At 25.9% G+C, this 27219-nt stretch overlaps 1 protein-coding gene across 4 annotated transcripts in view; it reads right to left on the reverse strand.

The window, feature by feature from the left end:
• The window catches only part of LOC107451509 (dyslexia-associated protein KIAA0319-like protein), a 153884-nt gene that overhangs the window by 18280 nt on the left and 108385 nt on the right, over positions 1 to 27219 (reverse strand). For all 4 annotated transcript variants that reach the window (XM_016067636.4, XM_016067634.4, XM_016067638.5 and 1 more), the window contains 3 exons: positions 10323 to 10471; positions 2529 to 2680; positions 321 to 530 (listed from right to left, as the gene is read on the reverse strand). In XM_016067636.4, coding sequence (XP_015923122.2) covers positions 321 to 530; positions 2529 to 2680; positions 10323 to 10471 — 511 coding nt within the window. The remainder of the gene's footprint in view (positions 1 to 320; positions 531 to 2528; positions 2681 to 10322; positions 10472 to 27219) is intronic.

A 27219-nucleotide genomic window follows, 5' to 3' on the forward strand; every position in this document is an offset into this window, starting at 1 on the left:
TCTTCAAATTCTTTTAAAGAGTTTAAAGCATCGCATTAAAGTCACTCTAAATGTTTTGATTATTAACAAACTTTTTAAAGTTTCTATCAAGCTAAAAACTACAAACTCAAGATAAAATTAGCATTGTTTTGCATTTCTGCTATTGTAAGTCAAAAAATTTATGAACATTCAAAATTATTTTTTCAAGATATCATTAAAGTGCTTAAAAACAATTTATAAACTTCTCAATAGATGGTAAAATTACATTTATATTTCGATTATTTGACAATTTCAAGCAATAAAACCACTATGGGAATTTAAATCATTGAGCATTAAATTACCTCTTGCTCTTGTGTGAAACTTTTGATATCAGCATTTACCATTAGTTCAACATGATCCAGGAGAGTTTTAGAAGGTTTTACTATAAGAGAAGCCGTATCAGATGATGATGCACCCTGAAGATCAGACACAGTGAGACGAAAAAGGTATCGACCAGCTATCAAGCCACTAAGCTTCAAAACAGCTGTTTCATCAGAATCCTCAATTACTGACTAAAATAATTAAGTGACCAATAGAAAATTTTAATTAATGAGAACATGAATTTTATATAAATATAAATAGAGATTTCAATTTTATTCTATAAACTACTCCAATTATAAAAGATTATAACAGAGATCAAATAAACAAAATAAAGAGATAATATTTTCAACATTTGTATTATGTAGTTCTATTTAAAGGTCCTGGAAAAACACAAAGTGGAATTCTCTCATTTCCAGAATATCAAATCAGATACTTTTAATATGTAATTAAATATCTTTTTAGCTAGAAAGTATTTAAAAATAGCCCCTTTTCATCATATTATATTACATAAATTCATATTATATAAACAACCTTCTTTGCTAACCAAATATGCTATATTTTCAAACAGATAAATAAGTACAGAAAGGAATATTAAAAAAATTTCAATACACTAAAAAATGTGCATTTCTTAAAATTTGAAATAAATATGTCGGAGAGAGGGGGCTATTGAAGACAAATGGAATATTTCTGTTATTTATCACTCCAAAAAAAAAATCTCTGCTAACTAGGGCAAATTAGGATAACTATATTATGTTTATGGTTATCTATTATATAGTTTATGGTTATCTTAATTTACTCCATTTGTGGAGGCGACATTACTTGGTCGTTTTTTGGGACTTTCGTCAAATTTATATAGCTTTCTAGCCTCGCAATTTATGTTCCAATTTTTTCAACATTTTGTCCAACTTAGAGGTTCAGGAATCAATGCGTGTTAAAAAAATATGTTCGTCAGAGAAAGTACGTTTTTGTGTCTGATTTCATAACTTAATTAATAGTTAGCACTGATTAATTAACATATTTAAAGTCAATACTTAAATATGACCATTGAGATTGACACTTAGTACATGAACAACCGATCATTAGAACAAGAGTTATTCTAGGTGATATCTTTTTTATTTTGCGCACTCTACCACAATAATAAAAACTATAATTTATAGAAATAAGAAAAAACAGAACTTTTTAATTCTCAAAGTAAAACTTTAAACCTGAAAGTATCATTTTTAATAATACCAAATTTTTCAACAAAAAAAAAATTGGGAAAGAAAAGAGAAAAAATAAATAAAAAGGTAATTTTAGGGAAAATGACTCAAACATAAAATTGTCAATCAAAAACACTTTTAAAAATGCAGCATCTCAATAACAGCTGCGATAAAAATAAAGATTTATAAAGAAAAGGAAATAAATTGTCCTTAATTCTTAAAACTAAAAATCTCATTTTCTTCATATTACCACATTTTCAAGCAAAAGTGACGACAAAACGAGAATTGAATAAAAATGTCTAACAGAAACACTTTTAAAATAATGCCACTCTAGAATAAAAATACTGATGCTAACAATAACTTTTAATTCGGAAAATCTGCTGAAAATTAATTTTCAAAGTTCATTGGATTTTCAAAGAATGTGGTGAAGATAAGAAAAAAATTCAATAAGAATTCAAAAAAAGTTTTAAGAATTCTTTGCTATAATATAAATGCCCAGAAAAAATGTACTTTTAAGAAAAAGAGAGGAAAAAATGATCTCAAAAAATGCAAAACCGTAACAAAAATATTAATAAAATATAATAATAATATAATAAATAATTTTAATAAAATATGACTGTGAGCAGGGATTTTGTTAGAAATTCAGATATTTGGAACACCATGAAACGGGGGGGGGGGGAGGGGGGAGATTCCATTTTAAAAATTAGATTTTTCGGCGACCTAAGTCCATAACTTTCCATGATTATTTTTAAAAAAATAGTTAAAATCCTGACATTTCATGACAAATTTTGTTCAATATCGAAATTCATGACTTTTCAGGTGCGCAGATACCCTGACCATATGAATTTGCCCTAAGCTGAAACATTCAGAAAAGCAATAATGAATACAAAACTCAGCATGGAAAGTTCTAGAAAAATATTAATAAATTTTGTTAAATAAATAAAATGCAATTTTAATAATATTCTTATAAAAATATGAATTTTCACTCACTCCAGCTGCAAGAGAAGATGCATCTCTAGTCCACTGATATTTGACAATGCCATAATCATCAGAGGAAGCAGTGCCATTCATAACAACAACATCACAAGGCAGGTAAATAGTTTTGTCTCCACCACCATTAGCTCTAGGAGGTAAATTTTCAGCTAGAAAAATAGTTATCCTTTTGTCTATCAATTTTAATTAGATACTTTTAAAACAATTGCACAGATACGAACTGGAAAAAAAAGTTTGAAAAAGGATCAAATATGAGTTTTTTAATCTCATTCTTGCAGTTCGCTATTTCATAATTTTTTGGTCTGATTTAAACAACTTATGAAATAATCTTATGTTACTCTTATGAAATAATTTAATTTTCTTGGGAATTGCTACGCACATTGAACCATTAACCTGCTCAAACACTTTTATAAGGTTGGGAAGCTATAGCTACAAACATTATTAATATTGCTCCTAGAATGGCTTTCAATATAGGACAAAGATTCATTTCTATCTAGAAGCAATATTACAAAGGGTAGATAACCCAAAATTTTAAATCTATAAGAGCAAAGATAGACCTGAATCATGATACATTAGTGAAAGCCATTCACCAATATGAAAAAATTTAGGCATCCTAATATTTACCCAACATTATATATAAATCATTTATTCTGATCGATAATCTGAAAAAGCAAAGTTTTTAGAACTGTTTGAAATGAGACGCGAATGAAACAATTAGCATCTTAACTCTTTTTACATTTTTGAAGATAATTTCATTTATCCATTAAGAAATGTGACCAAATGTAGTTTTATTTTATTCGTTAGGCTTTTTTTATTTCTATTTTTTCTTTTTTTTCCTTCGAGTCATATCTATTACATTCATATAAAAATTAAATATGAATATTCTTACTGACAAAAATTATATCTTAAAAAGTCACATTATGAGATAAACTTAAATTCCAAACATGGTTTATTAGAGAAAAATTCATTAAGTTAAATGATAATTGTTTAATCATTCTTGATTTGCACTTTATTTTTTGAATATTCCATTTTATTTTTTCATTTAAAAAAAGAAGATTCAGAAGAGTAGGGCAAATTCTGTAGTTAGTACTTATAAAATTATATAAGTATGACAGTTGCTGTATCTAATTCTAATCAATCTTTCGTTATTTTTATTCTCTAATAAAAATAACGAAATAAATAAATGAGTCTGCTATTTTTCATTACACTTTACAATAATTCACATGTCTACTTGCTTAGGAAAATATAATTCAAACAACCTTAAAACTAAGTTTCCAAATATTTGGTCTTAGAATTTCTATCACGGTATGCATTTTATGCAAAATGCTTCATATTGTATTCAATGCTACATTGCTCAGCTATGATAAGCTAATATTCAATTTCACTATTCAGAAAACTGCCGAAGCAAAACATGTTTTGAAAAAAAATATTGCATTTACTGTTTGAGATGAATGTTTAATTTTGCCTAAAAAAAACTGAAGAAAAAATAAGAAATGTACAGGAAAATGTTTCTGTGAAAACTAATAACACTGAGGAAACAAATTTCTCTGTTGCATGAGATTTTTGAACAAATGTTGGGTATTTTCTGGTGGCTAATTTCAAATCTGCAATCGGTTTATCACTAGAAGTTACAGTATTTACATAATTTAATAATATATTAATACCAAAGATTTTTCAAAATTTACTTGAGTGAATACTAAGTGTCTCCACTTCTCTGCTACACAGGGAGTGGTTGGATAAAGGCAATAATAATTTTCAGTTTAGGATGCAATGCGTTGTTTGTCTTAAGTGCCATTTTCAAAGGGGCAGACACGTTTATATGTATATAAACCTATACAAACATTCTTTATAAGCTTGTACAGCGTGCAAAATAAAAAATGGACCACCATGAATAACTTTTGATCTAATGATCGAATCCTCATATTCTAGGATTCCATCATAATAGTTTGAGGGGATGATCTCAAGTATATTAATTAATTAGTGCAGACGATATTTTAAGTTACAAAAAAAAACAGACACAAAAACAAACTTTCTCTGAATAAACATACCTTTTCTCAACAGATTAATGTTTCTAATACCCAAAATATAGGGGGTAGCCACAATCTGGAAAATATGATCCCCATAGGTCAGGAGAGTGATCCAAAGTTTGGAAACCTTAATGTCAATTTCACTTTTTGCAAATTTCACTATATCTTAAGATATTTTTAAGCAATTTGAAACATTTTTGCACACAATTATAAAATTTGCTTACCCAAAGATAATTCCTTGCAAAAAACAAATTTTAGCAAATATTTATTTTTAATTCATTAAATCCCTAATGGCCGAAAAAATTTGGAATCGTAAGCAGGGGTAATTGTGAGCCCAAGTCAAAATTCCGGAAAATTTCTTGAGTAAGAAAAAAAAAAATTAAATCGAAAAATTAGAAAAAAAATTTAAACAAGGTTTTTCTCTTTTTCTCAATACTTCTTAGTTTACTTAAAATATATTTAAAATTTTACACATACCTATACCATTTACACATACCAATGATGACTAGGAGAAGTAATTGAAATTTACAAATAAGTCTTTCTTCATTGAGTTTATGATTATAATAACTATTTACTGATAAAAAAAATGAATATTAATCTTGACTATAAGCTTATAAAGTACCTGGCTCTCCCTTACAAGCAAATAAAATAAACTGAGTTTTTAAGTTCCACCTTTGAAAATTTGATTTCCGGAAACCTTTGTGATCAATGATTTTTTTAAACATCTTAACATTCGATCTCCGGAAACTTCCGGATCACAGTTAGCGAGAAATCCGGATTTTTCCCGGAGCACAATCAGCCCTGCGTAAGAAAATGCAATTTTTTACATTATTTTAAAATATGTAAATTAACATGACAAAATACAAAATTTGAGCAAATCAAGAAGTTTGTGAAGTTGAATTCTAAAAATGTCACATATTTAAAATTCAGTTTTTCAGGAGCTAGTCAATCAATTTTGCTCAAATTTTGAATTTTACCATGCAAAATTAAATACTTCAAAAATACAGTACAGAACCTCTTATCTGGAGATCTGAAAATCAGAACAAAATTCCATAAACTCTCCCATCCTTTTTTTTTTAAAAAAATGTTTTTTTCCTCATAACATTTTAGGATTTTTCTTTCTTTTTCAAAAGATGTTTACTTTACCATCATTTTAGAAATAATCATTAGTTCCCCACACTGTCAAAGGAAGTAAGAGTCTTGTACTAAATATCATCAATCATTCCCTTCCTCATCCCCTACATAGTGGTTTCTTTGCAATCATAGCTGAAGAAGGGGTGACTCATTGAACACCTGTTTTCTTATCATCTGGCCCTTAAGGAGCTGGAGTCATTACTATGAACTTTTCACAATAGGAGTCATCACGTCTGTTGATTGCTTAGTCCAGGAGAGTTAAAACAAATAATTTTATTTGTCTTCTTTGATTCTTAGAAATCTCTTAAAGTACTCCCTACAGGTAATGCAGAACTCCTAATTTTCCTATTATATCTATACCTCTTCTTTATTTTTCTGCTATTTTCTACTTTTTTTTAATTTTTTTAAAAGTTCTGACATTTCTGCTATTCTCCCTTTTAATATAGTGACAGCAATGAAATAATGATTCAAGGTCAAGTATTGCAACTGCACCTGTTCTTCTATTCATTAATTTTCAATGGGGTGTGAGGAGGGGGCAGAATATGGTAGAAAATAAATTCTTCTTATTGTCAGCTTTTGTGTGGGCTTGCCAATGTTTAACTGGAGTGGAGGAGAAATAAAATCAGCTTAATGAGGAATAAGATTGTGCTACATGTGCTTTTTCTTCAGATTTCGATTAATGTTTTAGCAACATGTTGAAACCCAAGTTAAACTCTTCAAGATAGTAATTACGTGCCAGAATCACGGCATTGTCGCAGAACGTTCCAAAGTTTTTAATTTCTTTTCTGCAGAAATTTTTGCAAGATTTTTTTTCCATCCAGAATTATATTCAAACGATGTATTTCTAATGCATAGGAGGGGAAAGACATGTGCGCGATTTTTCTCTTCTGATTTGAGAATAATAAAAAATATTGAAGTAAAAATTGTGTTTTTCTTCTCTCCAGAAATTTTTGAGATTCTTTTTTTTTCATCCGAAATTATACTCAAACGGTATCTTTCTCGCGTATAGGAAAAGAAACGCTCGCGATTTTTCTCTTCTCATTTGAGAAAAATGAAGTAAAAAATTGTGTTTCTTCTTTTCTCCAGAAATTTTTGAAGGATTCTTATCTTTTCCCCATCTAGAATTATATTTAAACGATGTCTCTCTCGCGTACAGGAGGGGAAGAAAATGCTCACGATTTTTCTCTTCTTATTTGAGAATAATAAAGAACAATAAAGTAAAAAATTTTGTTTTTCTTTTCCTCAGAAAAATTGATTTTCCCATCCAGAATTCAAACGTTGTCTTCCTCATGCAGAGGGAAAAAAATGCTCGTTTTCCACTTTCATTTGTTAATAATGAAATAAAAAATGGAGTGGATGGTTTTGGGTCCTGACGCAGACAACAACGAAGCAGAAGAAAGCGGCGAGGAATATGGAGCCCACCCTTTTTCCATCTTACCTTTTCTGTTCATTTTATATGAAGCCTGTACATATTTTTATTTCATTATTTTTTTTTCCTTCTTATCTTATTAAACTTATGTGTATTACTTTATCGTCTTTTCTTCATTATAAAATTATTTCTAAAAAAAATTTTTTTTTAGTTGGGTTTGACAATAAAAAAAACTGCTTTTTGTAGCGATTCAGAAAACCAGAAAAATCAGTTATCAGGAATAGATGATAGTCCCGATCGTTCCGGATAATTGGTTCTCTACTGTAATATTCTTTTCACAGAATTCTTCCCGTATATGGTGTGGTGTCCACAACATCAATTGTTTTGAATGTCTGTGGCACAATGACAATGACCACTATGGGACTTTTAACTTTATAAGACTATTGTCTTTACTATTTAAATTTTGCTGACTACTGTTTAAAATTTGTTGCTAAAAATGAGTAAAAAGCAATAATTATATAATAAAAAGTAATATTTATATATATTTAATACTAAGGTTACACAATAACTAATGCCTTAAAGGGTCAATAATATCGGCATATAATAATTTAAAGTCGAATTTTTTTTCGAAAAATATGAAAAGTTTATGAACTTTTTCTTAATATATATGAATTTTCTTTTTTAAAAATGTGGTGAAAAATTTACATAATCAACTTCATATTTAAATAATAGTTTGAAAACATATATATTTAGCTGAAAAAGTAAAACAATGTAGAAAAGATTTTTTCTCTCCATAATTTCATTTGAAAGTTTAAGTAAATATGTTTCATAATTGTACATTTTGTAATTTTAATTTTCAGTACGAACATTTACTGATTTACCAGGATATTTTTTAGCATATTTAGAGTAGTAAGTTAATTATTCATTTTATTGATTGATATATTTAATTCAATTGATTTCGTCTATTACTAAGTGCACACAACTTAAATTAAACAGACAAGATAATCATGCAGTGAATTGCGTAATTGCTGCTAAATTGAGTTAATTTTAATATGTTATATCGCTTTTGCTTTAAATATTGTAAGATGCTGTTGCTTACGGGTGAAAATCTAAAACAATATACGTAAGATAGAGAGTAAAAAAATATTTCATTCAAATTGCCCTTGCGGATGCCGAAAATTGTCTTCGATGAGTTAGTGTGAAAAACTTGAAAATACTCGATAAGCAACTTAAATAAGCGCCACATTCACAAAGTTTCATTTTATTTTCCAAAATATAATTGTATTAATATGAAATTTAATGGTCGATTCAATTTATTTCCTGCATTTTACAGATTATATATTAATGAAGAAAAAACAAATAAATCATATTCTATGTTCTCTGAATTTCAAGATTTTTCCATGGCTAACCAGTGGCAATGAAACAGACAGCAAGCCTTTTTTCATTTTTAAAATTCTTCATCTTCGAAATGCAAATTTTTTTCCAATAAATGGTCATTTTAAAAATCCTCTGAGTTTTTTTCAATTTTTTCGTAATTTATATTTAGTTTTTTCTTCTTCTTATTTTAAACAATATATAACTATTGATAATAAAAAATATCTGGCTTGAAACTATTAAAACTTACCACTTGTAATCACTTAAAAAAATGCATAAAAAAACAATGAAAAAAATAACTTATAAATATATTTTATTCTCAATAAATCAAAAATCAATTTCATTTGAAGAATTAAAATTATATGGTGGAGGGAAATGCTATTTTTTATAGCTTTATTCTAGATTATAGATGATATTATTATAGATGAATTTTTACTTGTTTTTCTTCAAAACAGCCCAATTCTTGGAAAGGTCATTTACATTAAAATCGTCTACAATGCCCTTTTCAGGTGGGAGAAGAATTAAGTTTTTTAACTGGTGATTTTTTGTGTCATGTGCAAATAACATTTTTGGTTTGCTAAATGCCTTCTCATGCTAAATGAGTTTAGTTTGTTAAATGATGGCACAAACGATTTACAGAGGGCAAACAGCCATTTAAATTTTTCTGATATATTTTTATTTGATTACATCAGACATTATCAATTTTATTGCATCAGATATTTTTTTTCTTTCAACACACTGATCTAGCACTTAAAGCTGTGTTTTAGTGACAAAAGAATTTTGCTGAGGAAAAAGTGGCATGACATCTTTCAAATTTGCCTCAGATAAAAGTGTTGTAATCAAAGGCAGATGTATCAAGTCATATAATTATTTTCTAGATGTGATGCATTTCTCTAGGTTTTTTTTTAAGGAAATTAACAAAATGTCTAAAATTATTTTAAACTCAGATCTGCTAAATGTCTCTAAAGTTAATGATGTTTGATTTCCATTATTTAAGTAAACTTATTTTGGTTTCAGGTGAAGTTGGTGGTGTTTAATAAAATCAGCCTCTGCATCTATTCCAAAAGTTTCAGAAAACTGCTTAGCACTTGAAATTAAATCATTCATACTTTCAAAATCTGTATTATTTATTCTTTGTAAGGTGTCAATTGTGCTTTTAATCATTGTAGCTGCATCAATAATATTCAGATGCTATGTTTCTAAGATTTAACTTTAACCAATAATTTAACTTTAACCATTACACTTTTCATAAGCATAATGCCAAATAAAAATCAAATGCCATGATTTTTCTGTAAATAATATGCCGTATTTCTCGTTTTATTTTAGGGTTCAAATTTCCCTTTTCTTTTGCAATGAGTTCTAGTGTACTTACTAATATTTCATAAAATGACCAAGCCTCGATTTTACTCAAGCTGTCCATCAGATCAAACATAGATTTTTTTTTATCAGTAAAGTATTTTCATTTCATGTAACATTTATAAAGAAGTCCCAAACCGCTTAGTACTCGCAGTTAAAAAAGACGTCTAACTCTTGCATGATTAAAAACATATCTGGTATTCAAAAACTTGCATTGCAACTATGATTAAGAACTGTGTTAATACGGTGGGCTTGACATTGGATATTTGGTACTTATCAACCAAGACTTTCTGAAGCATTGCGTTGAGTGCCGTTAAAATCATTTTGCATAATATTTGTGTAATCACACGATTGAAGTGCATTTTTCAAGACAACTGATTATTTAATTTGCTAGATCCAAACAATGAAAATCTAGGCTTTTAAGGTTTTTCAAGCATTGTGGGAACCCTGTTATAAGAAAAGTTTCATAAATTAATAAAAAACACATTCAATTTTTACAAAAATAAAATGTTATAATTCTAGAATACATACTTTGTATTACAGATACATTTATAGTAGCCGAAGCATGTAAATTCTTTTCATCATATACTGTTAACATAAATTGATAATATCCAGGTATCAGCCCAGTGACTTTTGATACAGCAGTATCATCATCAACTAGAATTGCTGCTTTTGGACCACTAAAAGAGAATAATTCATAAAATATGTTAAATGAACATTGCTTAAAACAGGAACAATAGATTAAAACTATTATTCTATAAATGATCTCAAATAACACAATGTTTTTTTATGTTAACAATCAACATTAAAAAATATTTCAAGCAATCAAAATATACAATATCCTGCCTTTGTGCTAATATCCACTAAATAGAAACTTTATATAAAAAGTATGACTATAGGCACAAAATATTATTGTATTATAAAATATAGGAGCAAATTCAATAAAAATTAAATTTATTCCTTTCAATGATGACACATGAGTATTGCTCTAACCTAAAATTTTTTGTAGGTAAGAATAAGCATATTTGTTATTCTAAAACTACATGACTTTTAAATCAGACTGAGTCAGGCTTCAGTCCAAAAAGTATAATTTAATCAACTAGATTTTAACATTGCTTGAATTTTGTCTAGGGCAATTAAATGATAGCATTCACTAACACCATTTTGTTCTAGCACGTAAGTGTAAGTACACTCAGCTTTTATACCTTCCTTTACAAGAAAATCACTAAACTCCCCAACAAGCACACGACAATGTCAACTCACCAAAAATGCCATTACGGCAGGCTTTTCATCGCCGTATCGGTTCCGTTAATAAAGTGAAATCTGGGCCAAAATGAGGGCCAGTGCATGGCATTTCAGGTAAGGTTCTGGCAATCGTTAAAGGGCCGGAACTACTTTGTTGCCTCTGGTTTGCTTTGCCATTTTTGCCAGTTAAATATCGGGAAATTTTTTTTTCTCCACAGAATAAAGAGAAAATTTCCATAAAGGCTTTTATTGCACCTTTATGATGTCTTTTTTGCCTTTTTATCAAAAGCTGAATACGTTCACTGGCACACTTCTTTGCCTTGCTTGCCGTTAAACCACCTTAACTGTCGATTGATTAGAAAACGTCTATGCCGTTTTCGCACCTTTATTTCAGGTGCTTAGGCGAACTTCTTTGCCGTATTTGCCGATGTACCACCCTTAACTCACCTCAAACTCGGTTCAATAGAAAGTTTTAATGCCGCCCTTGCCGGTAACACACCTTTATTTCAGATGCTTAGGCTAACTTCTTTGCCTTACTTGCTGATATACCACTCTTAACTTACCTCACACTTGGTTGAATAGAAAACTTTAATGCCGTCCTTGCCGGTATAACACCTTCATTTTAGGTGTCTCGGCAATTGTTTTTGTCACTTACTTGCTTTTATTGGAACTTATCATAACTTTTAATTTCAAAGGCTTTTTACTGCATGTTGTTGATAACAATTCTTATTTAGAATACTTAAATTGTTTTGTCTTACTCTGCTGATATCAGAGATAGTAATTTATTGTATTTTAACTTTTTATACAGTAATAAAACAATAACTGTCATTACATGCAAAATTTTTAATGCTAGTATAAAAAGCAAAATGGTGCAAAAAATTGTTAAATTTATAATCAATTATCTGCCAATGAATCTTCTTACAAAATAAAATAGACTTTTTTTTAATTTCATTTTAATCAATTATAAGCGCAATCCCTTAAAGTAAAAACAAAAAAAATTTTTTTTAGAATTGAATGCTTAAAATTTTTTAAACATTATGAGATAGGTGAAATTAAGTACAAATGTTTATTCTAAAACAAAATACAACTCAATATATAAGTTATTTAAGTTTTGAAAATAATGCTTACATATTTAAAACCTACAACTAGCTTTTCTTGATAGAAACTTACACACTAAAGCTAATTTATCTTATAATTATAAGCTCACTTATCAAGTCATTAATTTGATTAAAATATTAGATAAACAAAATATATCTTAAATATTTTTTCAAAAAAAAAAGTGCACTCGTAAATAACACATTTATAATTTAATAATTTTAAATAAATTAAGCAAGAATTATAATAGCAATAAAATGCTTAAAGCATGAAATAAAATATGACCTTAAGAAAAGAATTTTATTTTATTTACATGCAACAAAATCAATACATCAATTCTAAATTACAATAATTATTTTTATGTATATCCAATTCCAGAAATTGTGCTTTTCAATGAATCCAGTTTTCCTGCAAAAAATAAAGCAATTTATTTTACTATACATATATTAAATGTTTACAGGAACAAAATATAAAAAAAATCATTGATTTAAATCTACTGATTTTTTAAGAGCCATTGATTAAGACAAGCTGAATTTTTTTCATAGAAATTATTAATTTAATTATAAAAATATGCTATAGAATTTAATTAATAGCTGCATTATCTTTTGTTTAAAAAAATAAGGTCTGATTTAAGTGATAATGATAGTATTTCGCCAAGATATAATAAAAGAGATATGCATGTATAAATTATTATAGTCATACATCTCTTTAATAATTACCCTTAAGAAAAGCATTGAATTAAAGAAACAGATTTGGAAAAAATCAATTACTTAAATAAACTGATTATTTAACTAGTATAAGTATAAAAAAAATTTCTACTATATAATTAATAAGAACATTATTTAGGATATGTTTTACAAGTGTTTTTTTTTTCATTAATAAGGTTATTTACTAAGAAATGAGGAAAGGGATATGCAAGCAAATTATTATTTTATAAAATAGATTAGATGCCAAAGAAACACATTAAAATTATTCACATTTAATTTTTCGATTATATAAATGCAGTTCAGATAAATAGCTTATGAATATCAAGACTCATTCTACACAAGGTAACTTAAAACATTTTTTTTCAACAATGTAGTCTGACCAAAGCTAATATAATCAGCTTTAGATATCTAATTGAAAAATAGAATAACAAACCATTAGCAAGTTGAGCATGAAAAACATAACTATGATTCTATTTATTTAATTATTAGTTTTGTGATAAATAATTATAACCCTCTTAGTTAGAAATTTTAACCATTGTAGCTGTAATAATACTTTAAAGTAATGTTTAGTATTATTAAAACAATTCATTCGACGTCTTGAATGGTAAATGTAGAAAAAATATCTAATAAAAAAATAATTTAAATTAGATATTTTTTTTAATGATTTTCTTAAACCCTGCAAATTACTAACAATATTCACATTATATTTCATTTTATTTAATGTGACATTATATTAATAACCAAATAGCAGACACATTATACATTTATCAGTTTACTGTAAAAAATTTTTTTTTAAAAAAACGTATAATTTGCTCTAAATACAATAAGAGCAAATTTTAATGAAAAAATAACTAAATATACATTTTTTTTAATTCCAGAAACAAAGTTTGAATTATTTTTCCAATTCTATTGATAAGCAATTCGTAAAAGTTTGAGATCAATAATTAAGAAATTTTAATAGTACTGATTCATTAAAAATATTTAGTATCAATTATTTAATATTGTTTTTTCACCAATATTTATTTAAAATCTGCAATTAAATTCCCGACCTCTTTACTTTTAAGTGAGGTTTCAATAATTTTGAAACGAAAGCAAAGTAAATATATGTGTTTTAGCATTTATATTCAAAAGTAATTTTCTGCATGAACTATTGATTAAAATAATATATATATATATATATATATATATATATATATATATATATATATATATATATATATATCGGAAATACAAATCTTTCGATTATTCAAACTAATAGTTTTATGAACTGCATGAGTATTAGTAGAAAATGTGATGTTCTGAGCACAGACACATTAGAAATCTGAGCTAAAAGTCTGAGCTGAAAAATCTGAGCTTAATACAGAACCTAATTGAAAAATTACTTAACTCAATAAGAATGTTGTAAAACTATCAATATAGAAGCCTATATGAGTAATAAAAACACTTGTATGCTTAATTCTTAAAAACAAGTTATTTTAATTTTTACAGTGTTACACTTCTGCTGTTATTAATAAAGACTGTGTTAGAGAAATACATAAAGTGAACTTAATTTCGATAAGCATAATTATTTTTTGCGAATCAAAAAAAAGTGATTTAATAAAAAAATATTTATACTTAAATAAAATTCATGTCACTAAGACAAAATATCGTTTCACTATGTTCTTACCTTATTTTCTGTTGTTAGCTGTTGATCGCTGGATTAGCATTTCTTGGATCTTTCATCCTGTCTTTCCATAAAAGAAAAAGAATAAATTAGAATATGATTGTAATAAAAACAGTTAAAAATCAACAAAATTAAATCTGTTTCTAACTAATTTATATTTTATAATTTATGTTAACATTTATATTAACATTTTTTTTTGATTTAAATGAAATTAATTCTGATTTAAATGAAAGAGAAGGATCATATATTAAGAGCACGGCAAATATTTTTATTTTTAGTAACTGACAATAAGTTGAATGTATGCCAACTATCTTTTTTATGCTCAATATAAATTGTATTTTAGTATAAACTACTGATGATCTTGCTTCGAAAATTATTATCATTGGAAAAGACAATGAAATTTAGTCCGGAATCGTAGAGGAATATTTGGAGGATGAGTCTAAATCTAAAGTAAATAATTAGACTTGAAATTTTAATTTATTATGCATCGTTTTTTGAAGTTGGAAAAAATATGTCAATTACTAAATGTTTAATATTTATAATAAAATTACAAAATAATAAATAATAAGTTAAATATTTTTCTAACATAATAAAGTAGTTTTTAAAATGAAAATTTGTTTTGATTCTAATTTAGAAAAAGAATAAGTTATGTATGAAAAAAATAAGATATGGGAGCCAATCAGAAATAAAAAAATAAATAAAAGAAATAGTTAAATTAAAAATAAAGCTTTTTTTAGTCAGGGCTCCCGCTCAATTTTGGAAATTAAATTCTCTGATTTCTTGAGGAAAGTTTCAATCAATTTCTGGATTATATATTTCCTCTACGTAGGTATCATCATAAATATATATTTCCTTATTAAACAATTAATTAAAGTTACTTTTTTGTAGAAAATATGTCAAGTATCCACTTTCTTAAAAACAAAATTTTAAAAGGAAGACCGAACAAGTATATTTTAGAATAAACAACCACATAAAAATAGAGCGAAGCTGAAAATAATAAACTAAGTAAAAGATAAATTAGAGGAGATAAAAAATAGATTTTGCACAAAAACTGGAAAAAAGAATTAGTAAAGTAGTCATTCATTATAGATTTTATTTTTCAATAAGGACCAATTATTGAAAAGCTGATACAAAAAGCTTTATTTCATGAAGAAAAAAAATATTATATTGAAAATATAATTATACTTATAAATAAATTTGAAATAATATTCTAATTTTAATTTTGAAAAAGTCAACCCTCTTGCAGCCTACTTTTTACACGGAACAATAAAAACAGATGTATATCTTATTTATTTTGTACCTCACATTATATTTATTAACACCGTATTGTTTACAACTGAATATTTCTAGGTTTTTGGAAAGATTTTTCTATGTTTTCGCAGAAACATCATTCCCTTGACAGTTCTCAGATTTTTTTTTTATTTTCCTAAAATCAAATTCTGATGATTTTGGACTTTCTTTTTTTTCGTTAGTTATAAAAGTATTTATTAATAAGTGAATGATGCTATTCTTAAAAAAAATTGGTTTTTAAAAAATATGAATAATGTATGAATATATATTTTATGAAAATACTTATATAGATTGGAATATGCATTGTTTATTTAGAGAAGGAAGACGTAGAAGGAATTTCTTAATTTCATAATAAATTTAATCGTAAAATAAAATAAAAAATAACTAAATTAATATAAAATAACTTAATACTTAAATATAAAAATAGGAAATATTTTACCTTTACATCAATTCATCGAATGCAAAAAAAAAAAAAATTAGAATATGATATAAGTGAAAAACATTTGCGAAACGACAAAATAAAAATTAGAAATACGGTCCGCTTAGCTTAGAACAAAAAAGGTAATATGTTGAGTATCAAAACAAATAAATTGTTTATAAGCATAAGTAGTATATGGGGGGGGCTAGAGGACACTTTTGCCCTTCCCTATATACTACTATTAATTTCCTATTTTTAATATTAAAAAAATTTAAAATAGACCAATATTTTACATTTTTATACGAAATATCAGTATATTTAAAAATTCTTATTTTTATATTAATAATTTTTATTTTATTAAAACCTTATTGAAAATATCGTTTTTTATTTTACATGTAATTCATAATCGTAATATTTATTTTTGCCTTTAAAATCAAAAATATATTTTCCACTATTAATTTTTCTTATAGCTTTATCAGATAATTCACCATGACATTTCGAGAGATAAAAATCTTTCTCATCATTGTCTACTTCTAATCTAGCTATAATAGAGTCACCGTATTTTGTATTTATTTTTCTCAGTGATATTAAATTATATTTACCTATCTCGAGTTCATTTAATTTGTATGTTTCAGGAAATCGTTTGAGGTCATTAAATTCTTCCATTTATTTAAGAACATTTTTTGTAATATAATTTCTATAATACATACACTTGTATAACGAACATTTTACTACCTATAAATGGAAAGTATTGAAAAAGAGAGAAATAAAAAGTTGTTAGAGCAATTAAAAAATGATCTAAGATTAGTTAAACTACAATCAGAAATTAGGAAAAATAATGAAATAAAATTAGAAGAAGATATAGGAATACAAAAATCATTGGCCGATTTCCACGAACCTGTACTTCATCAAATGGAAAAACTAGAAACTTCTAGACAACAAAACTTGCTAGGTATAAAAGATGCTGTTGATAATTTATCTTTCACTATGAATGAGACCTATAGATCTTTACCTCAGATAGAGAATCAGTCAGAGGAAGATTATACTGAAGATGTAGGAAGTATGTTTTTAAAAATAGATATAGACAAAAATTTAGATAAAGAATTATTAGAAGAATTAGAATTTGAATTACCTTCAATAATGTGGAATAAAACTGATGAAGATATTGAAGAAGTTATTAAAAGGGCAAAAGCAAAAAGAGATCAATTTAAAAGAGAAAAAGGAAATGAAACCAAAAATAGAAATTTAACAAACAACAAAGATGAGTATCAGAAAAGGATTGATAATGCTGATTATAAAATGAATATGATGAAAAGATATTTAGAAGCTTTATCAGCTATTAAACAAGGTAGACATTACACAGGAAAAGGTTTAGAAGATAAACTGACCATCTTAGTTGATCTGACAGATAAAATTTGTAAAGGTTCTAAAAGTAAAAAATTGTATAATAAAACTGTAGATTTGTTGGATTTACTTTTAAGAGAGGGAACTATGACAAACGATCAGGTAAAGGAATACTATGGAAAATTTCTTAGTATATAAATGAGTAATTATATTGTAAAAAAAGTATACTTGAGCGACAGTCAGATTTCTAAATTGAAATCAGCTTATAAAAATGGTGAAGAACTTAGTTTACAAATAGATAAAAGTAAAACACCCAATTTTGATTTACATTTAACAGCTACACAAATTAACCAAATTGATAAAGGTAAAAGAATTAAAATATCAAGGACTCAACTGAAAAAGAATGGAGGGTTTTTACCATTTTTAGTACCTTTACTTTCTACTTTAGCATTAGGAGCAGCTAGTGGAGCAGCTGGTTGGGGTACTAAAAAAGTATTGGACAAAATTTCTGGATCAGGTAAAAAAAAAAAAACTTGTGGAAAGGGAGTCTATCAGCCATGGGAATATCCAACAAAATGATTGAAAACAATATGAAAAATGAAAAAGGATTTAGAGGTATATTTACTATAGATATGTTACCTAAAAAAATAAGAAAATTTGAAAACGGAATTATAAATTTAGATGTATCTACAGGTCCTGGAACTCATTGGGTTTGTTATTATAATGATCCAAAATATAATTTTGTTGAATATTTTGATCCTTTTGGAGAATATAAATATAACAATAGAATAATAAAAAATGATTTTCTTCCTCAAAACATACTAAGTTATTTAAATACTTCTGGAAAAGAAATTAGATATAACGATAGTTTTTTACAAAGTCCGAGTTCTGTAAGATGTGGTTTCTATTGTATGAAATATATAACTGAAAGAAATAAAAATAAATCTCCTTTTGAAGTTTTATATTCATTTACTCAAGAACCTAGTAAATTAAATGAAAAAATTGTTCTTTATAAATGAAGTATATTATATTAGATTCGAAAAACGTAGATAAATCTGAAGATTTCACCATTGAGTATTTGAGACCTTTTCATTTTACAGAGATAGCTCTTCAGTCTTTTTCAATGTATATTTCATGGAATAATATTACGGAGAAAAACAATAAATTTTCATATTTTGATGGAGTCAAATGGACAGATTTCATTATTCCTCATGGTCATTACAATATAAGAGGTTTGAATCGTTATATGGTAAAATATTTTGGAAATGATTCACCTATATTATTTGGAATAATAGAAGAAAGACAAAGGTTTAGTATTAAACTCGAGAAGAATTATAAAATTGATTTATCTAAAAGTGAATTGTACAAAATTTTAGGCTTTGAACCTAAAATATATGAAGAGGAAGAGCAAGAAGGTAAATTTATTGCGGATATAGCTAATGGTAATGATAATATTTATATTCACTGTGATATAGTGGATGGTGCTTATATAAATCAGTTTCAATCTCAAGTTATTTATTCTTTTACATCATCAAATCCTCCTGGAAGTTTATATGCTAAAGAATTTGATAAACTAATATTTTTTCCGGTTAAATCTGATTCTATTAATCGAATTAGAATGAGAATTACAAATCATAGAGGTGAACTAATTGATTTAAATAAACAAGAAGTACAGTACAAATTTATTGCTAAATAAATGAATAAACAAAGATTGTACAGAAAGAGTAAAAAAATACAAGGAAGAGGCTTCTTTTCAGACCTTATAAGTCCTATTGTAGAAGATAAATCTAAGGAATTTGTGAGAGAAAAATTGAATGAAATATTTTCTAAAAATAAAAAACATGGTACTGGATTGAAATTTTTTATTCCTAAATAAATGGATAAAATTTACGATTTGAAAGACACTAGTTATTATTATAATAACGACATTGAAAGTTTTGAATATAGAGAATTAAAAAGTGAAAATAGAAATAATATTCATGAAAATGCTACATATAATTTCTTTATCAATGATACAAATGCTAATATTTTATATTCTGCGGGATATCTGCAACAAGAATTAAAAATTGTAAAAGGAGATGGAGGTGTAATAAGTAATGAAAATGTTACTCTAGTGAATGGAGGAGGTCTCATTAATTCAAACAGGTTGATTATAGGAAATACTGAAGTTGAATCCACTATAAATTATAAAGCCATTATGAATCAAGTATTAGGGATGATACACTTCACCCCTGATTATTCAACATCGGAAGCTACTAACATGTTCTTTTATGTAGATACAACTGATTCTGTAGATAGAAACAATTTCAAATATAATGGAAATCTGATAGATACTACCAAAATAACTGATTTTTTTAAAAACCTTAAACTAAATGAAAGTTTTAATGAAGGATTTTCAAAAAGATGTAAATTTACTAAAAATAGTCAAACAGTAAAAATATGGATTCCTTTAAAGTATATATTTGATTTCTTTAACGAATATAAAAAAGTAATGACAGGTTTCCAAGTTAAAATAGAAATTCAGAGAAATGATAGTAAAAATATGTTGTATACAGATATTCAAAATCCAGATTTTAAGGTTCTTGTTGAAGATTTATCACTTTGGTTACCTTATGTTAGATTTAAAAATTCCGCATCTGTAAAATTCAATGAATTAAAATTATCAAATACTCCTATAGAAATAAATTGGGATCATTATAACATTATCAAATCAAATGTATTTTATAAAAATTCCAGTGGGTCTTATTCTATTCCTGCTACATCTGATGAAGTTTTGAGTTTATATGTCATTCCTCAATATGAAGATAGAAATGAAAACATGAATCAAAATAATATGATGTTTGATCACTTGGATATGATAGAATGTTGGTTAATGATTAATAACATTAAAGTTCCCACTGTAAGTTATATGATGGACTTTAATAAAAATGATTATAATCGATTATATTATGCTCTTTTAGAATCAGGAATGAATAATATAAATTCTGAAACTGGTTGTATGATAAACTATTCAAATTTCAGTAAGTATCCTATAATTTGTTTTAACTTGGTAAACCATGAAAATTATACGAACTTGAGTAATTTAATGATTGAATTCAATTGGAGGTTGAGAAATAATACTACTAAAAATTATGTTTTTTACTTTATTTTGAAAGAAAGAAACAAATGCTCCTTGAATATGTCAACTCAGGATATAAAAATGATTAAAACTCTGAAAACATAAAGGATTTTTTCTATTTTAATAAATGGCTGCTTATTATCCACTTTACGACAATGAAATAAAAGAAGGACCTTTAGGACCACCAGGTGTAGGATTTAAATTAACGAATGATGGTAATTATGATATGGAAAGTAAACTTTTAAAAAATGTTTTACATCCTCAGGAAGATAATGATTCTTCAACTAAAAAATATGTAGATGATTTAAAAAATAAGTGTTTGATTCGTAATAACGGTTATTTTAATGCTAGAAATAAATGTATTAGAAATATAGCTACTCCTCTAGAGGACAATGATGCTTCAACTAAAAAATATGTCGATGACAAAAGTTTAATACATGATGAAAATAATTTTGATGCTAAAAATAAAATCATATCAAATGTAAAAGAACCTGAAAAAGAAGGCGATGTGGTTACCAAAAAACATCTTGATTATTATTGTATACTGTGGGATAAAATTAATAGAAGTTATTATGCTCACAACGAAAGAATATCGAGTGTAAAATGGCCCATAAATGATACTGACGTTGCCAATAAATATTACGTTGATAATAAAACTTTTTGCGCTACCACAGATAGACTTGTTCAGTTTACAGGTGTGGGTTACAAGACTTTTGAATTCAACGAAACTACTTCAAAACTTTTAGATTCAAACTTAAAATTATCACAAAACATGTATATGAAAATTACAATTTTTTTAGCCTGTGACAAAATGAATGAAAAGCCAAAAATACGTTTAGAAAAAGTGAAAGAAGTACTTCTTGATAAAGAGATAAATGTTAATGAAGATTCAATAACTATGTTTGCGTATGGAAAGTTAAATGAAGTTTTAACATTATCAGTGCTAACAGGAGGAGGTTGTAAATTAAAGCCTTATTTACATATTGAAAAGATAAATTTTTCTTCTTAATAAATGGCCAATGAAATTAATTGGAACGACTTTTCTAGAAAGAAACTTTCAGAAGATGTAATTATAAGTTTAGCAGATTATTTAAGATGGGAATATGTGTTTCAATTTTCTGAATTATCTGAAGTTTTAATCGAACGATATGTACAGCCAAATGATTGGTATATTATTTCTCAATATCAAAAACTCAATGAACCTTTTATTGAAAAACATGCCTCTGATGTAGATTGGGAAAAAATATGTAGATACCAAACCTTATCTATCCGTTTTATTGAGAGACATTTAGATAAAGTGACTTGGTATGAAATATCAAGATTCCAAAAATTGGATTTAAGATTTATAGAAAATTATAATGACCGTTTAAATATGAATGTTGTATCTAGATATCAAAAATTATCAATGAACCTTATAAGAAAATTTCAAGATTATGTAAATTGGGATTATATTATACAATATCAAGATATTGATAAAGACTTTGTAATAGAATTTGTTTCTAAAATAGATTTCTGTCTTTTAATAAAAAATAAAAGTAATATATTACCAGAAGAATTTTATAATTCAAACAAAGAAAAGATAGTTTGTATACTTCTTGCTGAAATTTGTCATAATACACGAGTACCGCTATATGAACCATTAAAAGAATAAATTATTTAAAAAAAAATATTTTTATTTTAATAATAGTTTTTACTCGTAGTAGATTATTTTTTACTCGTAGTAGATTATTTTTTAATTAATAAATGTATTCTAAAATTGTAATTAAAGACTATAATGAACCAGATGAATTTAAAGATCCAAATCAACATCCTCTATTGCCTATACATCCCTTTAGATTAATCATAAATGGTTCTTCCAACAGTGGAAAATCGAACTTATTAATCAATTTAATTTATGACTATTTACACTTTGATAGACTTTACATGTGTACAAAAGACATATTTGAATCTAAGTATGAAAAATTACAAGAAAAATACATTCAATTTACAGATGTAGAATTAGAAGATATTCAAAAATGTAAAGGCTTAAAGAATAAAAAAGAAGTTTTGAAAGAATATAAAAAATTTAAAAAAGATCAAGTTTTGTTTTCTTCCAAACTAGATGATTTTATTACCGTAGATGACTTGGATCCTTCCTATATGAATTTAGTTGTATTTGATGATTGTATATGTGAAAAAGATCAACAATCTATAGAAGAATTTTTTATACGAGGAAGAAAGAAAAATACATCCCTTATCTATATAAGTCAGTACTATTATAAAATACCTATAACCATCAGAAGTAACAGCAATTATTTTATATTTTTCGATATGAAACAAAAAGAAATTAAACAAATAATACGAGAAATAGATGGTCAATTAACAAAAGAAGAATTTAATAAAATGTATAAGAACTGTATCAAAAAACCATATGATTTTTTAGTTTTAGACTTAGTCAATCCTAATATGAGGTACCGAAATAAAGAATTTGTGTATATATAAATGGAAGAATATTTAGAGAAAAGAATTTTTATTCACAGAAAAAGTTATAATTACTATCAAAAGATTAGTATCGCACTATCTATGAGTAAGTTTTTATTTAGCGCATCTGGCTTATCTGGTTTTATTTTAATCCCTTTATCAGCTTTGAGTTTAGGAGCTGGTGTGATTGAAGTGGTTGACAGATCTTTAAATATATCCGAAAGAAAAGAAGAATATAAATATACTTACAAATTTTATAAACAACTACTGAATTTGTTTAAAGCTAATACATTAACTGAAGAAGAAATTCATAAAAAAGAAGCTGAATTTATTCAAAGTTTGAAATATTTTCCTTTAGAGAAATACGTTAAAAAAACTCAATTGAATGGCTACAAATACATATAATTTTTTATTGCCTATAAATGACGTGTAAAAGTAATATATTCAAAGTTGGAAAATTAAGTAAAGACGGAAAGTTCAAATTTTGTTGTAAAGAATGTGGTCAAAAAGGATCTGGCTTTATCAATTCAACAATTAATAATTTGCCCTTTGAAATGCATTTACCAGGACATCAATTTACAGGACCTGGAACACAATTATTACATGGAAAGAAAAGATTAAATGATGATTTAACATATAAAGAATGGAGTAAGCCCATTAACAGAGTAGATGAAATAGCATATAAACATGATGTTTGTTACCTTAAAAATAAAGATACTAAAACTAGAAATGATGTATGTGATAAAAATATGATAGAAGAGTTAAATACAATTCCAAATCCTACAATCAGGGAAAGGCTAGATAGAGCAGTTGTTAAACCTATTATCAAAGCCAAAAGAACATTCGGTATGGGTATGATTTATTGTTTAAAATGTAAAAATTTTACTAATACTAAAGATGTTTATGAAGAAACTTCTAAAAATGGAAGATTGACGAGGAAAGGTATATGTGAAGTTTGTGGATCTAAAAAAAGTACTTTTTTAAAGAAAACGGGGTCATAAAAACAGTTTATTATGATCCCGAAAAAGGTTATTGTGGTATCAATGAATTAAAAAGAAAAACAGGTTTATCTCAAAAACAAATTACAGATTTTTTACATGAACAAGATGTTTATACTAGACATAAACCAATTATTCGTAAATTTAGAAGAAGGAGATGTTACGTTTCACATATTGATGATCAATGGCAAGCGGATTTATTATTTATAAAACCATTTAGTAAATATAATAGTGGAGTTAATTATATTTTAACAGTTATTGATATGTTTAGTAAATATGCTTGGGTTATTCCAATAAAAAGAAAAACAGGCGAAGAAGTATCAAATGCTTTCAAGTTAATATTTAAAGAACGAATTCCAGAGAAACTACAAACGGATAAAGGTACGGAATTTATTAATAAAGATACTCAAAAATTATTCAAAGATAATAATATTCAATGGTTTACTACTGAAAATGTTGAAATAAAATGTTCTATTGTTGAAAGATTCAATCGAACAATTAATGGAAAAATAAGAAAATATATGGCAGCAAATAATACAAATAAATACTTAGAAGTACTAGATAAATTAGTTTATAATTATAATAATTCTTATCATCGATCTATTAAAATGACACCCTCACAAGCCAGTCGGACAGAAAATGAAAGTATCGTATACAATAATTTATTTTCTAAAAAAGAAATAAAGAAACCAAAGTTTAAAATAGGTGATAAAGTTAGAATTTCAAAATATAAAGAAACATTTACCAGAGGTTATCATCCTACATTTACAGAAGAAATTTTTATAATATCTGAAATATTGAAAACAGATCCTATAACTTATAGAGTGAAAGATTTAAATGGTGAAGAAATTAAAGGAACTTATTATGAAAAAGAATTAGTAAAATATAATAAGAAAAATGAAACATATAAGATTGAAAAAGTAATAAGAAGGAAAGGAAATAAATTATTAGTGAAATGGGTTGGTTACCCTGAAGAATTTAATAGTTGGATAGATGAAAAAAATATTATTCTAATTTAGGAATCAATTGAATTATATCATTTTTAAATCTTTCCATATCATAATCTTTTAATTTTAAATGATTAAATTTAGTTTCTATATAAGAAATATTTTCTTTTATTCTGTTAAATAAATTAATAGCATTCGGATTATATTGAATTTCATGAGCTATTTTTAAATTAGGATATCTAAGTTTTAAATCTCGTATAGTTTTATTATATAAACCTCTAATAACATAATAATGATAATCAGAATCATTTTTATTCTTTTCTATTATTGTAAACATGAGGTTGAGATGTTTTTCATTTTTTATTTTTAAGTCATTCATTTTAATTTTTATTATATCTAATTTCTTTTGAAGTTTATCATTATCATTAAATTCATTAGCATAATAATTAATTATAACATCGTTTACTTTTTTAGAAAATTCAGGTGAAATCCAACATTGTAATTAAATCCTTAGAAATCCCATTATATTTTAATTCTTCTACCTTTAATTTCATAGTCTCTAGAGGGCCCGAATTCGGGCCTTCTAGGAATTTAGCTAAATATAAAATTAACTCTTTAGATTCTTTATTTTCTAACCACTTTTTAAATCTTTTACCTCCTGATTTACATAACTTAGAAGCATTGAAATATCCAGTATTTTTATCTATTATTAATTTAAAATCTCCAAACAATCCATAATAATAACTATCTTTAATTTGCTCATAACAAACATTTCTATAAATGCTTTTATTTCAAATCAGTCGAGCAACAAATGATTCATCGAAATGACGTCGTTTCCTTCTAGAAGTTTCTACACGTTTCGAAATCATTTTACTTCCGTGTTTCGTTCATTTGAGTTCAAATCATCGAAGGAGTAGGTTATTATATTTAAGATTTAAGTTAAGTAGATTATTCTTTTCTTTTTTTTTGTATTTTCAAAGTATTTTTTCCTGCACGTTTTTTTAATTCTTATTGTATTTTATTATTCTGAAAATGAATTACTTATAGTTTTATTAAACGAATTACTTAAATATTTCTTATTTTAAATTTTCTTATACTAATTATTCTTATTTTAAATTTTCTTATTTAACGTAAAGTTTCTGACTTATTTAAAGTAAAAAATTATATTATTATTATTATTATTTATTTATTATTATTATTTTATTTATTATTATTATTTATTTTTTATTATTATTTTAGACTTTATTTATTATTATTATTTTAGATAACTAAAAATAATAAGACTTTATTTTCTAAGTTTATTAATTTAAAGATTCGATCTGTTGAATTAACTTTGTAAAATTCCTTTAGTCTTAATTGTTTTAAAAAAGATTCGGAAAAGCTGATGTTTTGCGAAAGAGAGCCATCTAGATGGCTGTAATGATTGCGTAATAAGGTCTGTGACGTAAGAGAGCCATCTAGATGGCTGTAATGATTGCTTAATAAGATCTGTGACGTAAGAGAGCTTGGCTCTCATAGGAATTGTGCAATAAAAGCCATCTCGGTGGCTGTGATTGCGCAATAGAAAAGAAAGAACACATATTTAAATATTTTTTTAAATAAATGGAAAATGTTTATACAGAGATATTTAAACAAATTAAGAATAAAAAAATAAGTTACGATTCAGAAGAAGATGAATATTTTTATGACACGAAAGATTTTGATATTTTTTTAAAACAGAGATACAATTCGAGAATTAGTTTTTTTAAAAAGTTAAAAAGAAAATTGAACTTGGTTTTTACGGTTGAAGCAGATGAAATGTTTTTAAAATTTTTAGATTATATGTATTTTAAAAAGAGTTTAAATTATAAATATTTTATGAAAAAGATATGTGAATATTATAATATTTCTAACAATATTAAGTTAGGTAGTCCTAAAAAACAAAACATTTATGATGAAATTTGGAATTCGTTTCTTAAAGAGACAGAAAAGTATTTATAAAAACTCCATTTAATAAATGGAAGATAAATTTTGTTGCGATTGTAAGACTTTGAAATCAGCTGACGAATTTTACAAATTTAGAAAATATTTATTTAAAAGATGTATAGATTGTGATCTTAAAAGAAAATATACATATTATGAATGCGAATGTGGCAAAAATTAT

This window comes from Parasteatoda tepidariorum, chromosome 11, assembly GCF_982258835.1.
Source record: "Parasteatoda tepidariorum strain Cologne lab strain chromosome 11, Ptep-v5.0, whole genome shotgun sequence".
NCBI classification, from domain to species: domain Eukaryota; kingdom Metazoa; phylum Arthropoda; class Arachnida; order Araneae; family Theridiidae; genus Parasteatoda; species Parasteatoda tepidariorum.